This window comes from Littorina saxatilis, linkage group LG5, assembly GCF_037325665.1.
Source record: "Littorina saxatilis isolate snail1 linkage group LG5, US_GU_Lsax_2.0, whole genome shotgun sequence".
Taxonomy (NCBI): domain Eukaryota; kingdom Metazoa; phylum Mollusca; class Gastropoda; order Littorinimorpha; family Littorinidae; genus Littorina; species Littorina saxatilis.
The window spans coordinates 12017158-12032392 of NC_090249.1; the positions used below are offsets into that span (position 1 = coordinate 12017158).

The following is a 15235-nucleotide window of genomic DNA, read 5'->3' on the forward strand; positions in this document are numbered from 1 at the left end:
TTTTCGTCGCGGTTCACTGGGTGTGGCTTTCTAATTGTTCACACAACTCAACACTTACTTTTCGGATGAACATCTCAGTTATTATGCTGAAAGCTGCGCGATATATTCGTTTGATGGCTCGATTATCGGGTACCACCACTGAATTATTCATTCACAACAAGTATTTTCTGCGTGTTCCACGACAATCATCTGGAAAGGTGGAAAAGAAGAATCAGGAATGTCAGAGCTTGTTTTTAATCCAAATATAACATATTTATATGTTTTTGGAATCAGAAAATGATGAAGAATAAGATGAACGTAAATTTGGATCGTTTTATAAAAAAAATTTTTTTTTTTACAATTTTCAGATTTTTAATGACCAAAGTCATTAATTAATTTTTAAGCCATCAAGCTGAAATGCAATACCGAAGTCCGGCCTTCGTCGAAGATTGCTTGGCCAAAATTTCAATCAATTTGATTGAAAAATGAGGGTGTGACAGTGCCGCCTCAACTTTTACAAAAAGCCGGATATGACGTCATCAAAGACATTTATCGAAAAAATGAAAAAAAAAGTCCTGGGATATCATACCCAGGAACTCTCATGTCAAATTTCATAAATATCGGTCCAGTAGTTTACTCTGAATCGCTCTACACACACACACACGCACACACACACACACACACACACACACACACATACACACATACACCATGACCCTCGTCTCGATTCCCCCTCTATGTTAAAACATTTAGTCAAAACTTGACTAAATGTAAAAATAAGATAGGGAGGAAGATCAAAATATGTGCTCGAAAAATGATACCTAGTGAAAGCAAGAAAGAATTATCTATTGCGAAATTAACAAGATACCATTCATTCGAAAATTCGGCCGTACGCGGATCCAAACATTTTCTATCATGAAAAAACCCTCATCAACCCATCTGAGTTGGGGGATATTTTTAGATATAAACTCTCTACGACGCCATTTTGAAAATGTTTTTTGGCGAATTTGACGTTTCTGTTCTGTAATGACAAAGTCGAAAATGTACCGCAGGTATTCTTATTAATTGAGTCAATATGTAGAGGTTACATGCCGAGTCTCAGTGATTATTAAAAATAATGGTCGAAGTTAGCGGATCATGAAAAATGCGAGCTTTAGCGAGCTTTTTCATGACCGCGAACTGAGACCATTATTTTTTATAATCACTGAGACGAGGTGTGTAACCTCTTTATTCCTCCTTTCTTTAGTTATTCAAAGAAAAGAGGAGTTTTTTTGCGAAAATTTGATCGAATCCTATTCACTCAACCAGTCTACCTGCGCAGGCGATCGTTTAATGCGCGGTTGTATAGTTCCGTGCAAATCATTCCATTCAGATTATGTTAATACTTCTTGTCAGTTTTCCTATTTTGGACTAAAATCAAGTACACAGATATGCTGTTATTCTGCTGTGGCGGCAAAGGCAGATAGTGTGTGTTCTGTATATGTTTTGGTATCGCTTAGGATAATGTTCTTTCGTCAAATGGGACTAGCAGACGAACTTTTGCACCCGTGTTCCAACGTTAAAAACTGTATGAAGTTCAGTTTTCTGGGGAAAATAGTGTATGAAACCGCTTTATGTTGTTTAAATTGATGAGATGTGTGCATTTGGTTGCGTGTGATCTGTTTATTAAATGAAATATTGTTGAAAACTGACCGTCGGATTGCAGTCTGTTGTCGAAGAAACTGAGTGAAAAGAAATTTGAAAGGGGAACTACTCTTGTCGCTAGACAAAGTATGAGAGTTACTTGCCTTGGGAATTTGCTTGTGATGAACGTCTGTGCACAGCAGATCTAGATTCAGAAAACAACCAAACTCATGGATTTTATATGGAGATTCATGTGTTCAAGCCTGTAGTTGTTAATTTAAATGCGGTATGTTTGTATTGTTTGCTCCAGAGATGTATACTTCGTACATTAGAGCGTTCGGAACTTTTCAGTCGCAAAAGTAGTACCGACGCAGAACAGCTTCTCAACCCATTGCGCTATCGAGGATTCAGGCTGTTGCTGGGTCGTTATTTGTTTGGTTGCTGGGTGTTTATCGAAAAATAACTAGCTCTACAAGTTTACAGAGGTAAAGAAGCAGAGGGGGGAATAAAAATGGGATAACGGCTTCCGTATACAGTACAGTCCAGCCTGCCCTTATGATCTATCATGTGTCTATAATGACCGCTGTTGGTCGGTCCGTTGGGTGATTGATGTAGACAGGTTTGACCGTATTAGGCCAACGCTTCTGTTGTTTTTCCAGTGGTGGTCGTGGCTCATTCCTAACAAAACCCATGGGAATTTAGTAACTCAAATCTGTCATCAGCAAATACGTCCAACTTTCACTGCTGGGCAATATCGTGGCTGACTAATGACTAATTTATTTCGTCATACAATCATTCATTCGCTCGGCTTCCTGGCGAGTGGGCGAAAACCGAATTCCATCAAGATAAATTTATTGTGATATTTGTTTGTCTGTTCACTTAAAAGACCGTTGGGTCGACATATTTGTGACTGTATACGTAATTTTGTCAATACCAACGTTCCAACAACTCACCTTTCTTGTTTTTTAATTCTGACTAATAGTGACTAATTAGTTTTAAAGTTCTCTTAGGAACAATTGGTCTATCTTGGGAGAATATCGTGGGTCGACGAACAAACAAAGACTGAGTACATAGAGAATTTTTAATCTGCCAAAAATGTACCCAAACTCAGCGTTTTAAATGAGAATATTTGTAGTGTGTGGTGACATCATTGCAAACCTTAAACTGAAATGTGTAGCTCTTGGGGCGAATTTATGAAGCTTTTTTTTCGATGTTATTTGTTGTTTGTTTTGTTTTTTTGTTTTTCTTTTGGTGAGGGGGGTAGTATTCTTTCAAAAGATTGTGATCGAGAAGAAAATACGTTGAGACATTACCAAGGTACCGTTCATTCCTGGATTATGCAATATTATAAGTCTAAAAATATCCCATCATGAAAAACCCTAGATGAAAAAGAACTGTACCCGTCAAAACTGACGAAACAGTTTCGTTATTTTCGGCAGCAGGATCATGCTTAAAACCAACACGTCTGAGTGGTTTATGTGGTTGATAGCTACATGTGCTACATTTTACCGGTAGAAGTGATAGAAAGAAGTGTTAAATCTTGCTTGCTGGTGTCGCTGAGTTGTTCACCCGCGGAGAGAATCAGAGCACATGATATTCTAAGAGATAGCATTAAATGTGAATCCGATGCCCCAGTGGCCTGCTTTTCGTTTTCCACGTCTATATGTGTATAGTTTCATACGATGTAGGGATTTTTTCTCTTTGATGGAAAGTAGCGTTATTTGTACTTTGTGTGTTTGTGTGTGTGTGTGTGTGTGTTTGTGTGTGTGTGTGTGTGTGTGTGTGTGTGTGTGTGTGTGTGTGTGTGTGTGTATGTGTGTGTGTGTGTGTGTGTGTGTGTGTGTGTGTGTGTGTGTGTGTTTGCGTGTGTTGGTGCGAGCGTGCATGCGTGGTGAGCATGTGTGCGTGCATATATGTGTGTGTATGTATGTTTTTGTGTGTGCGTGTATGTATGTGAGTGTATGTGTGTGTGTGTGTGTGTGTGTGTGTGTGTGTGTGTGTGTGTGTGTGTGTGTGTGTGTGTTTGTTAGTGTGTGAGGGTGTACACGTGTGCATGTCTGTACGTGTGCTCGCGTGGCGGGGTGGTGATGGGTTGGTGTACGTATGCGTAGATGGGTCTGTGCCTAAACGTGTACGACATATAGAGAACATGTTTTCTTGTTTGTATGTATTTCTTCATGTCACAATATTATGACCTTTACAGACAGACAGACGAACATTGATACAGAGACAGAGTGAAGGAGAATTTGAAAGGAGTATGTTGGGCCTCTCCTCGATACAAAAGGTTCACTTTGCCGGGTGGGTGGAGGGGGGGGGGGGGTGCTTCCGAAACCCAGGAACGCGGCCATAGATCCAGCCCCGAGTGTTATTTAATCATGTATGTGATTCACGTAATTGTATGCACACAAAAAAGACAAAGATCTGGAAAAATTACTTTCAGGATAAACGTTGATATCCGATGCCACTGCTGTCTGAGTGTGAATGATGTCCTTACGAAAAAATGAAGAGAGAACTACGAATGCTACAGACATTAGGTGGACAAAAATTAGCTTTTCAAATGCCAGGGAAAATTCATGTACAAAAACTTTAAAAGGCTTATGTCTTGAGGCAAACAATTGTGAGAATTTGTAATGGCACAATCGATATAGAAACAGGAATTCAAAGAAAGCATTTTCCCCCGTTTTTTTCATGAGTTTGATTCATGATGTGTTTTAAAGTTGGATAAAAAGAACCCCGCAATAAGAGGTTGTTATTTTTAAACTTTTCTCTCCTCTAGTTTTATAGAGCGTTTTGCAAGCGAGTGTCCCAAGTATTTCAAATCAGTTGAAGCACGGTTAGAACAGACTTCAATGCCTCGATTGTTTGTAGTGGGGGGGGGGGGGGGATCCTATCTTATTCTGCGTACTTTTATTGTGGTTCCGATAGCTCTTAGAGTTTCATAGTTCTCACCATGTCTGTATAGTGTATGTATTAGTTACTGTGATACCAAATTGTCTTACCCATGTATGTATGATGCTATGCGCCAGAGATGTATGAATGCTATTTATTTTTGTTTTTATCACACAGCAAGCTGCTTTCCTCGTGTATTTTTTATGTTCATTCATGTATTGTACACTTGGCAATAAATTATCTATCTATCTTTGTCAATCGTCTTCCCATTTTTCTTGTGTGAAAATTTAAAATAATTTCCGGTAAACTATCAACTTTCATCCTACTCAACGTTTGCAAACAATTTACTGCATACAATTCTGACTAACAATATTTGACATTTGTTGTGCTTGCTTTGTCTACTGGGGATGTGGAGTGCCTTTATTGCTGTACATATCTCCTGAATATGATGTACTGAGTCACCTAAAAGTAAAGTAGTTTATCTCATGAATATAAAATAGTGTGTTAATTGTCTGTATGGATATAATAGTGTCAGACAATCTAAATGTTAAGTACAGTATCTGTGTCTGTAAATCACCCGAACGTACATGCAAAATACTGGCTCACCTCAATGTAAAACATTGATTTACCTGAATGTAAAGTACTGACTCACCTCAATCATCAATGTAAAATACTGACTCAGATCGGTGTAAAATGCCGATTTGCTTGAATGTAATATATTGACTCATTTGACTGTAACCTGTAACATTGTTGCCCCAAAACAGACAGTTTGACAGATTGTTAACGTTTCACAATCCAGAATGGAAAAAAAACACCCAAGAATGTTAGTTCATTTAACGTTTGTTTTTTTGTGGACAAAACTAAGCATTCACTATTTATAAGTGACGACACTAACAACAAGTCTATAAAACACAAATACACCTGATACTTAAACATAAAGGCCATGTAAACGAGTAACGGATGTAAAAAGACGGAACAGAAAGGAAACGAGCTTTTTACATTCAGGCCAGGCAGTATTTTACATTCTTGTAAGTCAGTATTTTACATTCTGGTAAGTCAAAAGTTTACATTCAGGTGAGACAGTATTTTACATTCAGGGGAGTGAGTATTTTACATTCAGGTGAGTCCGTATTTTACATTCAGGTGAGTCCGTATTTTACATTCAGGTGAGTCCGTATTTTACGTTCAGGTGAGTCAGAATGTTACATCCAAGTGAGCCAGTATATATATACTGAGTTTTTTTTAATAGTTTTTTTCTTCTCAAAATACAGAACATTTAATCAACCTATCTTCTTGTATTGTGATGGTAGATTTGTGTTTATGTGTGCACCAGGTGTTGTGGCTGCTGTGTCTACTGGGGATGACCAGTGCCATGGTGTACCAGCTGATCAAACTGACCACCACATTCTTCGCCTTCCCCGTCAAGACCTCAGTCAACCTCGCCTTTAGGTACAGGTATCAGGTGTATTTGTTGTCCTACAAATATCAGGTGTATTTGTTGTCGTACGGGTATCAGGTGTATTTGTTGTCGTACAGGTATCAGGTGTATTTGTTGTCGTACAGGTATCAGGTGTATTTGTTGTCGTACAGGTATCAGGTGTATTTGTTGTCCTACAGACGTCATGTTTGTGCTGCCAAAGGATGGTAAAACGTTCTCACAGAATTGTGGAGCAGAGAAGCTGTTTAGCCTTTTTTTTGTAATGCTATTTTAAGTATCGAGGGACCTAGGCAAAGTATGTGTGTGTGTGTGGGGGGAGGGGTTGGTAGTGTGTGTGTGGGTGTGTCTGTGGGTGTGTGTGTGTGTAAGTGTGTGTGTGTTAGAGTGCGTTTGTGTGTGCGTGTGTGTGTGTGTGTGTGTGTGTGTGTGTGTGTGTGTGTGTGTGTGTTGTGCGTGTGTGCGTGAGAGAAAGAGGGGAGAGAGAGAAAAAAAGATATCCCGAAAGAGAGAGGGGGAGGGGGGCAGTGAATGCGAATGTCAAAGATTGATATGCGCCTGAACAGCACAAAACATCAACAGAAAGGTGAGGCAGATTTAAACTGACTGCTTCTGTCTCTCTTTTTCGCCAGTCCTCTTTTACTGCCAGCAATCACAGTCTGCAACAGCAACCCCTTACGACTGACTAAAGTGCGCACCCTCAACTGTCCACTGCAGTCCTTTCTCAGGGTGGAAGACCAATACAAGAGTCCGGTGAGAGATGTGTGTGTGTGTGTGTGTGTGTGTGTGTGTGTGTGTGTGTGTGTGTGTGTATGTTTATGTGTCTGTGTGTGCGTGTCTGTGCGTGTGTGTGTGTGTGTGTGTGTGTGCGTGTGTGTTTGTCTGTGTGTGTGTGTGCGTGTGTGTTTGTCTGTGTGTCTGTGTGTGTGTGTGTGTGTGTGTGTGTCTGGATGCGTAAGTGCGTGCGTAAGTGCGTGCGTAAGTGCGTGTGTGTGTGTGTGTGTGTGTGTGTGTGTGTGTGTGTGTAAGAGGTAAAAGTGTTCGTACTCTGACAAAATTGCATGTTGAGTGACATGAAGCGCTGTTCCAAAGTTTTCACAATCTGTCCATTCCGAAAATAACTCAATATTTTGGACTTTTTTTCAAAGGAGTGTGTAAATGAAACCACATCATTACGAAATGACCCCGTGGTTCTGTGTGAGCGATTCAACATGTTCTGCAGTGCCAACAACACGGAAGACGTAAACATGTTTGCGCTCAGGAAGAAAAGGACACAGCTAGAGATTGTCAAGGAAAACAGGTCAGTGGCAAAAGGCCCGTGCAATGTTGTAAATACACCTTTCCACAAAGTGCAAAATAAATTAATTATTAAGGCAATCACCTAATGACCAACAATTTACCCAGAGCTAGGGGTCATTTTTACGTTCTACTTTCAATATTAATGGATTGGTTTTTTTATTTTATTTTGTTTGCAGGAGTGGGGGGGGGGGTGTAGTTACTTTTTCACACCTGGAGGTCAGTTTTGACGATGATTGTCAATGATATTAAGTAGTATTAAAATACTTTTGTCCGTTGACAATATTTAAACAACGAAATCCATTAGCTTATTTCTCCTGGGGTGTTCAGTTTTTAAGCGTTTCAGATATTTACAGATATAGCCACCAAACTGACTTTCATGCAGTGGCACAGCGCTTGTCGTAATTCATGGGGAAGTAGACCATATCTTTTCGAAAGAAAAGTCACTTACTTTAAGAGTTTCACGTTAAATGTTCAGGAAACTGAGTGTAATTGCGTATGCTCAGATAATAATACATTCAGTTTCTATGGAAGATTAAATCTAATCAAATTAAATGAAATTAACTGTATTATCTTACATGGAGAAATTACAGTGGTGGTGCATGTAACATCCAGACAAACGAAACACAACAACGTTAGCCTTATATTTAAATATATGTACTAAGTAATAACATTGTCCTCAACTAAACATCTCTCTGCATACAAAACTCTCGCTGTTAGGATGTAAGACAAATATGAAAAAGAGTCATACACAAAAATCCCATTCAATTCCACTTAAAAATAACCAACAACAATATCGTAAATACGCCGTTAAGATGTAAAAGATTCATAAACACTAGCACAGTCATTCAATTCCTCATAAAAAAACATTAAAAAGAAATCAACAACAACAGAAGAATTTCCCAAGCTGGCTATGATGTAAAGTCTGATGTCATTCTCGTGTGGCACTCTGTGTTGCGGTGGGCTTGAAGCAGCAATCAATAACTGCATCTGTTGTCTGTCCATTTCTTTGTAATCCTTGGATGTACAGTGCAGCAACTCCCCCTCCCTCCCCCCACACACACACACTCATCCGCCCACACACACATACACCCATCCGCCCACCCTCCCCCCACCCTCCCCCCTACCCGATTGAAGACTTCCCGCTTTTGTTGACCTTTTTTTCCAGATGTTATGTTCTTCACGTCTGTAAATGTAGCCCCATTGTAACACTCCTTCTCTTAAGACCTGATTGTCACAGCAGTTTGGAAGTCTTGAAAGGGGGATTCTCCTGTATCTGTCGTGTGACTATGCCTGTATCTATCGTGTGGCTATGCCTGTATCTATCGTGTGGCTATGCCTGTATCTATCGTGTGGCTATGCCTGTATCTGTCGTGTGACTATGCCTGCAGGACCGTGATCAAGGCAGCGGGGCACCAGATTGAAGACCTCATCATTGACTGCAACTTTGCTGGTTTAAACTGTTTCGCCAGGTTAGTTCACCTCCACTGTTACACATTTAGACACGCACGCTGTGAGACACACAAGGACAAGACGTATGCACACACACACACACACACACTCAAACGCCAGCGCTTGCACGCATTCGGTCATGCACAAACGCACGCGCTCGATCACGCGCAAACGCACGCACGCACGGACGCACGAAATCACGCAAATCGTACACACACACGCAAGCGTGCAAAACACACACTCACACACACACACTCACACACACACACACACACACACACACACACACACACACACACACACACATGCACACACACACACACACACAGACACATACACATGCACACACACGCACACACTCACACACACACACACACACACACACACACACAGACCTACACACACACACGCGCACGCGCGCACGCACGCACACACACACACACGCAAGCACGCACGCGTGGACTTCCTCCCACTGATAATATCTCGTCGTATGTCCTTGAGGGTGGGATGTTGGCGCTTCTTAAACATGCAGAAGAACACATTATGTATTATTTCAAAAAGCTTTTGCTTATGCACTTTAGTGCCTTGAGATATTGTGAGCTGTCTAAGGGCGGGGATGTAGCTCAGTCAGGGCGGGGATGTAGCTCAGTCAGGGCGGGGATGTAGCTCAGTCAGGGCGGGGATGTAGCTCAGTCGGTAGCGCGCTGGATTTGTATCCAGTTGGCCGCTGTCAGCGTGAGTTCGTCCCCACGTTCGGCGAGAGATTTATTTCTCAGAGTCAACTTTGTGTGCAGACTCTCCTCGGTGTCCGAACACCCCCCCGTGTGTACACGCAAGCACAAGACCAAGTGCGCACGAAAAAGACCCTGTAATCCATGTCAGAGTTCGGTGGGTTATAGAAACACGAAAATACCCAGCATGCTTCCTCCGAAAACGGCGTATGGCTGCCTAAATGGCGGGGTAAAAAACGGTCATACACGTAAAATTCCACTCGTGCAAAAAAAACCACACGAGTGTACGTGGGAGTTTCAGCCCACGAACGCAGAAGAAGAAGAAGAAGAAGTGAGCTGTCTATAATTTAAAAACAAGAGCTTCGTTTGTTATTGATTTTTTTTTATACAGATAGCGTTTGATCCAAGCCGATCTTATTTTTTCTTATCAAATGTATAATGTTTGAGTGATTAAATAGTGCGCCTGATGGAATATGTACATACAATTTGAGTATATGGCGCATCAGTTATTGTTCTTACAGATTGAAAGAAAATTCGTACAGTCAGCAAAGACCTACCGACAACTTAAAAACTCTTTCTGGCATGTCAAATGACGCAGACCTAATGCCTCAAGTGCCTTTACATTTTCTGTGTACTTTACAAAATGCGTTAACACAAATCACCGAAAGTTTGAAGGCAATGCGTTGAGGAGTTTCTGAAATATGCCATTTTTGGGGGTCTCATTTCCCGTTAAAACGCCCTCAAAATCCGCTTTTTACAGCTTCTCCGAGGAAAACATCTGCATCATTCAGCATGCCTTAACGTCACTGTTAAACCAGATATGTGAACAAAGCTGACTTTTTTGGATACAAATTTGTTTGTTCTTTCAAATTTCATATATAACGCGGTCTGTGTAAGCTATTTGGAATCTATTTTTCGATTTGAACGCGGGAACCTTGATTTTTATGTTGTAGGTTCCACTGTACAAACACTGCCTACTGCAAAATTAATCCGTTTGTTAATATGATAAGGGAATGACGGGCGAAGTGGCGCAGCGGTAAGACGTCGGCCTCCTAATCGGGAGGTCGTGAGTTCGAATCCCGGTCGCTGCCGCCTGGTGGGTTGAGAGTGGAGATTTTTCCGATCTCCCAGGTCACGTCAACTTATGTGCAGACCTGCTAGTGACTTAACCCCCTTCGTGTGTACACGCAAGCACAAGACCAAGTGCGCACGGAAAAGATCCTGTAATCCATGTCGGAGTTCGGTGGGTTATGGAAAAACGAAAATACCCAGCATGCCTACCCAACGAAAGCGGAGTGAAGCTGACTATGCTCTCAGAGTATAGTGTGGGGAACCCAAATGGGCAAACGAGCTCACACGTCACCAGCATTTCTGGAACGCTGAAGAAGAAGAAGATAGGGGAATGGATAGCGATTCTATCCATATGACTGGTTTTAAAATAAACGGTCTCATCACAAAGATCTGCCCTCAAACACATCGGTCTAGTTTTTTTATGACGCGTATAGATCGCCGACTTTATCACTCCAATCTGTTTGATTGTTGACTGTAAAGCTTTCAGATAGTATTTAAATAGAAACAGTTACACATCTTAAGGCACGTTTGTTTGCGTTTTGCTGAATCAAAAAACGAGAAAGGTATGTTGTTGGACCGTTTACTTATTGACAAAACAAAACGTTACGTTCACAAATTTAACGTTCCAACAACATACCTTTATTGGTTTTTTATTCTGAAATTTTTAACGTTGGTATTCTATTTATTTTTGGATGTTTGCGTTTTGCTGGCAAAGTAGTTTGCTTGGATATGTTGAGGATACTTTCTTTTATCAGCAAGTCCAGAAAGTAGACTGCTTATCTTTATTCTGGTTTTCTCTTTCTCTTTGCATACTCTGTCTGCACTGCATGAGCACTAAAGCGCTTATGTTTTGTTTGTTTGTTTGTTTGCTTAACGCCCAGCCGACCACGAAGGGCCATATCAGGGCGGTGCTGCTTTGACATATAACGTGCGCCACACACAAGACAGAAGTCGCAGCACAGGCTTCATGTCTCACCCAGTCACATTATTCTGACACCGGACCAAGCAGTCCTAGCACTAACCCCATAATGCCAGACGCCAGGCGGAGCAGCCACTAGATTGCCAATTTTAAAGTCTTAGGTATGACCCGGCCGGGGTTCGAACCCACGACCTCCCGATCACGGGGCGGACGCCTTACCTCTAGGCCAACCGTGCCGGTAGCGCTTATGTTGATGTTTGTTTTACTAATCTTGGATTTGCTTACAACTTGAAACAAAAATAACCATTGATATGCATGATGACGATGATGACGATGATGATGATGCTGATGCTGATGATGACGACGACGACGATGATTTTTTTTTTTTTTTACATAGAATGATGATGGTACATATACAAAGAATAGCAAGAAAAACAGTCTGATGTGACCATGGCATTTGATTGTTGAAAATAGTGTAATCTGCTTTCGGTAGGAGAAAGAAAACAATTCCGTATTTGGGTGTTATGTGTCTGACTTTGTGCATACGTATTCGTGCATGCGTTTTTAATTCTTGCTGGCTTTTAGTCGCTTTCGGCTTTTCTCTACCAAAAAAAACCACCTCGAGCAAATTGTACGCAATCTCATTAAGTTGTTTTTTCTTGCACTCTCTCTTTACCTTTTGGGCTCGCTCTTAAACTGACGTCAGATCACATCCTGATGAGAGATGGTCTGTTTGACCAACCAGCTGTGCCATTAAACCCCGTAATCAGAAGCAAAAACTAATTGAAAACAGCGCGTCTCGACAATTCACACTGGTATGGAAAAAAAAGCCAGTTCGAACTCAAAACATGGGGAAAAAACACCTGGTAATTTCATTTTCTTCCAATTAACGTGAATGTAATTTTACCCACTTAACCAGTATTATCGGAATCGTGTTTTTTTTTCAGATGAGGTTACAAAAATAGCATCCTTAACACACCTTACCCTTCCATTTAAGCTGGAAGTCCATGAACTTAAACGTAAAGCAGATCTATGTAGAAGGTAATGTTTCGAGAGAAAAAAAAGGCTTTCGAATAAATAACAGAAAGAATGTTGACGTGGCTCAACTTTTGTTCTTCTCCGATCATTATGTAAGAAGAATGTTGACTGAATGCCGGACGTCTTAGCATCTAGAATTCACAAGCGAGCCATCTTTTAAGCCTAACTCCACATTTTTGATTTTTGCTTGTTTCTGCTTCTGTTTGGTTGTATCAGTAACATAGTTGCCCTGTTTATGAAGTGACCTTTCCAGGAGCTTCAGCCGAGAGTGGACGATGGAGTATGGCAACTGTTTCACCATGAACACCACACTGATGCAAGCATTCGACAGTGGTCCCCCCTCAGGTCGGTTGTTTTCGCCTTTTTTGTCCACTCCGCTCGTCTTTCCTCGTCCGGGTTCGCCTGGTCTCGGCTGGACTCGGCTGGACTCGGCTTGTCTTGGCTGATCTCGTCTGGTTTCAGCTTGTCTCGTCTTTGTTTTTACATTTAGTCAAGTTTTGACTAAATGTTTTAACATAGAGGGGGGAATCGAGACGAGGGTCGTGGTGTATGTGTGTGTGTCTGTCTGTCTGTGTGTGTGTGTGTAGAGCGATTCAGACTAAACTACTGGACCGATCTTTATGAAATTTGACATGAGAGTTCCTGGGTATGATATCCTCAGATGTTTTTTTCATTTTTTTGATAAATGTCTTTGATGACGTCATATCCGGCTTTTCGTGAAAGTTGAGGCGGCACTGTCACGCTCTCATTTTTCAACCAAATTGGTTGAAATTTTGGTCAAGTAATCTCCGACGAAGCCCGGACTTCGGTATTGCATTTCAGCTTGGTGGCTTAAAAATTAATTAATGACTTTGGTCATTAAAAATCTGAAAATTGTAAAAAAAAATAAAAATTTATAAAACGATCCAAATTTACGTTTATCTTATTCTCCATCATTTTCTGATTCCAAAAACATATAAATATGTTATATTTGGATTAAAAACAAGCTCTGAAAATTAAAAATATAAAAATTATGATCAAAATTAAATTTTCGAAATCAATTTAAAAACACTTTCATCTTATTCCTTGTCGGTTCCTGATTCCATATGATGATATGATATGTTTGGATTGAAAACACGCTCAGAAAGTTAAAACGAAGAGAGGTACAGAAAAACGTGCTATCCTCAGCGCAACTACTACCCCGCTCTTCTTGTCAATTTCACTGCCTTTGCCATGAGCGGTGGACTGACGATGCTACGAGTATACGGTCTTGCTGCGTTGCATTGCGCGAGTTCGACAGCTACTTGACTAAATGTTGTATTTTCGCCTTACGCGACTTGTTTTGTTTGTTTTGTTTTTAAATTTGCCAATCACATCATTGTTGGGCATTTTATAAATGTTAGTACACTCTTTGACTGCAATTTATGTCCTTTATCAGGTCAAACGCGTCATTTATAATTTCCATATAAGGTAAAAGTTGGTATAAAGCTTTGGAAAAAAGAGGGAAACCATGCTGTAACGTTCTGAGCATGCGCTTGGGAGAGCTAAAGCATTGTGTAATTATCTGAGCATGCGCACTTGTCAAAAGTCCGCAAAATTCTCTTCACGTTTTATTTTTAGTTGCGCAGGAAACTTCAATGACGAACGTATGGAAACAAAAATGAACCCCAAACAAAAAGAGATTTTCATCGGTTCGAACCAATATCTCATGTCCAACGTACGGACCACATGAGAATGTTCCCACATCATCTGTATTCGTTGTCATAGTCTTGTTGTTGTTGTTGTTGTTGTTGTTGTTGTTGTTGTTGTTGTTGTTGTTGTTGTTTTGTGGGTTTTTAGTTTTGTTTTTATTCGCGGGTGGGGGGAGGGAGGGTAAACACCGTTGTCAATCCTGGATGATTTTTTGAGCTCGAACTCAAATCTAAACAGTGTGTTCATAGCATTTGCTTGTGTGTGGGGAGGGGGGATGTTTGTGTGTGTGTGTGTGGGTGTGTGTGTGTGTGTGGTTGTGTGTGTGGTTGTGTGTGTGTGTGTGTGTGCGTGCGTGCGTGTATGTGTGCGTGTGCGCGCGCGCGTGTTCGCATTTTAAATATGTTACAATGTTGCAATATGTACTGTTCCGTGCATTTCTATGTATATCTCTGTCTTTGTGTGTCCCAATGTTTGTCCTTGTTCGAATACAAACCGTATGTGTCTGAGTTTGTTCGTGTGTGAGTGGAAGTGAATGTGTTGTTACTCATTACCATAGTAGTTTACAGGACAAAGGTTATATCATGTATCATTCAATTGTACATGTACACTCTTTGTTAAAAGCGTGGCTTTGTTTCAGTGTGAATAACTTCAAGCTTTTTCATTTTTACCGCAACATTTCGTACTTTCTGGTTCTCTGGGCAATACAAGAAATGTTTGTATTATTTATTTAAAAAGGCCTAAGTCGACGTACGGCAACTCACACATTTTTTGGTCGGTTTATTTTGTATCAATTTTTTATCTGACGCATTTTCCTGACCCCTGATAGTTTTGACACGAAGGAAGTCTTAGCCAGTAAATCTGGACCTATCTATGTTTTCAATCAAAGGTTCAACTGACCAATTACCTGCGCTGCCCCCCCCCCCCCCCCCCCCCCTCCTTCCGAGTCTGGGAACAACTGCCTAAGGTGGTAAAGGCTGTCCTTATTGCGGCGAATAGTGCCTGCCTAAGTGACGTCGCTGTTTGAGCTGTAAGTCGCCCTAATCGTCATTCATGAAACCCAGTTCCGACCCGCCAAAGTCACGTGACGCCTGTTAACTTAGCGGACCTACCTCTCGGTACTACAGTCGCTCA

General features: G+C 41.0%; 1 protein-coding gene across 1 annotated transcript in view; it reads left to right on the forward strand.

Moving 5' to 3' along the window:
• LOC138965998 (acid-sensing ion channel 5-like) overlaps positions 1-14746 on the forward strand; it is a 24171-nt gene extending 9425 nt beyond the window's left edge. The window contains exons 2-7 of the mRNA XM_070338083.1: positions 5825-5940; positions 6559-6679; positions 7075-7226; positions 8614-8694; positions 12687-12778; positions 14742-14746. Of these exons, the coding sequence (XP_070194184.1) occupies positions 5825-5940; positions 6559-6679; positions 7075-7226; positions 8614-8694; positions 12687-12778; positions 14742-14746 (567 nt within the window). The remainder of the gene's footprint in view (positions 1-5824; positions 5941-6558; positions 6680-7074; positions 7227-8613; positions 8695-12686; positions 12779-14741) is intronic.
• The last annotated feature ends 489 nt before the right edge of the window (positions 14747-15235 follow it).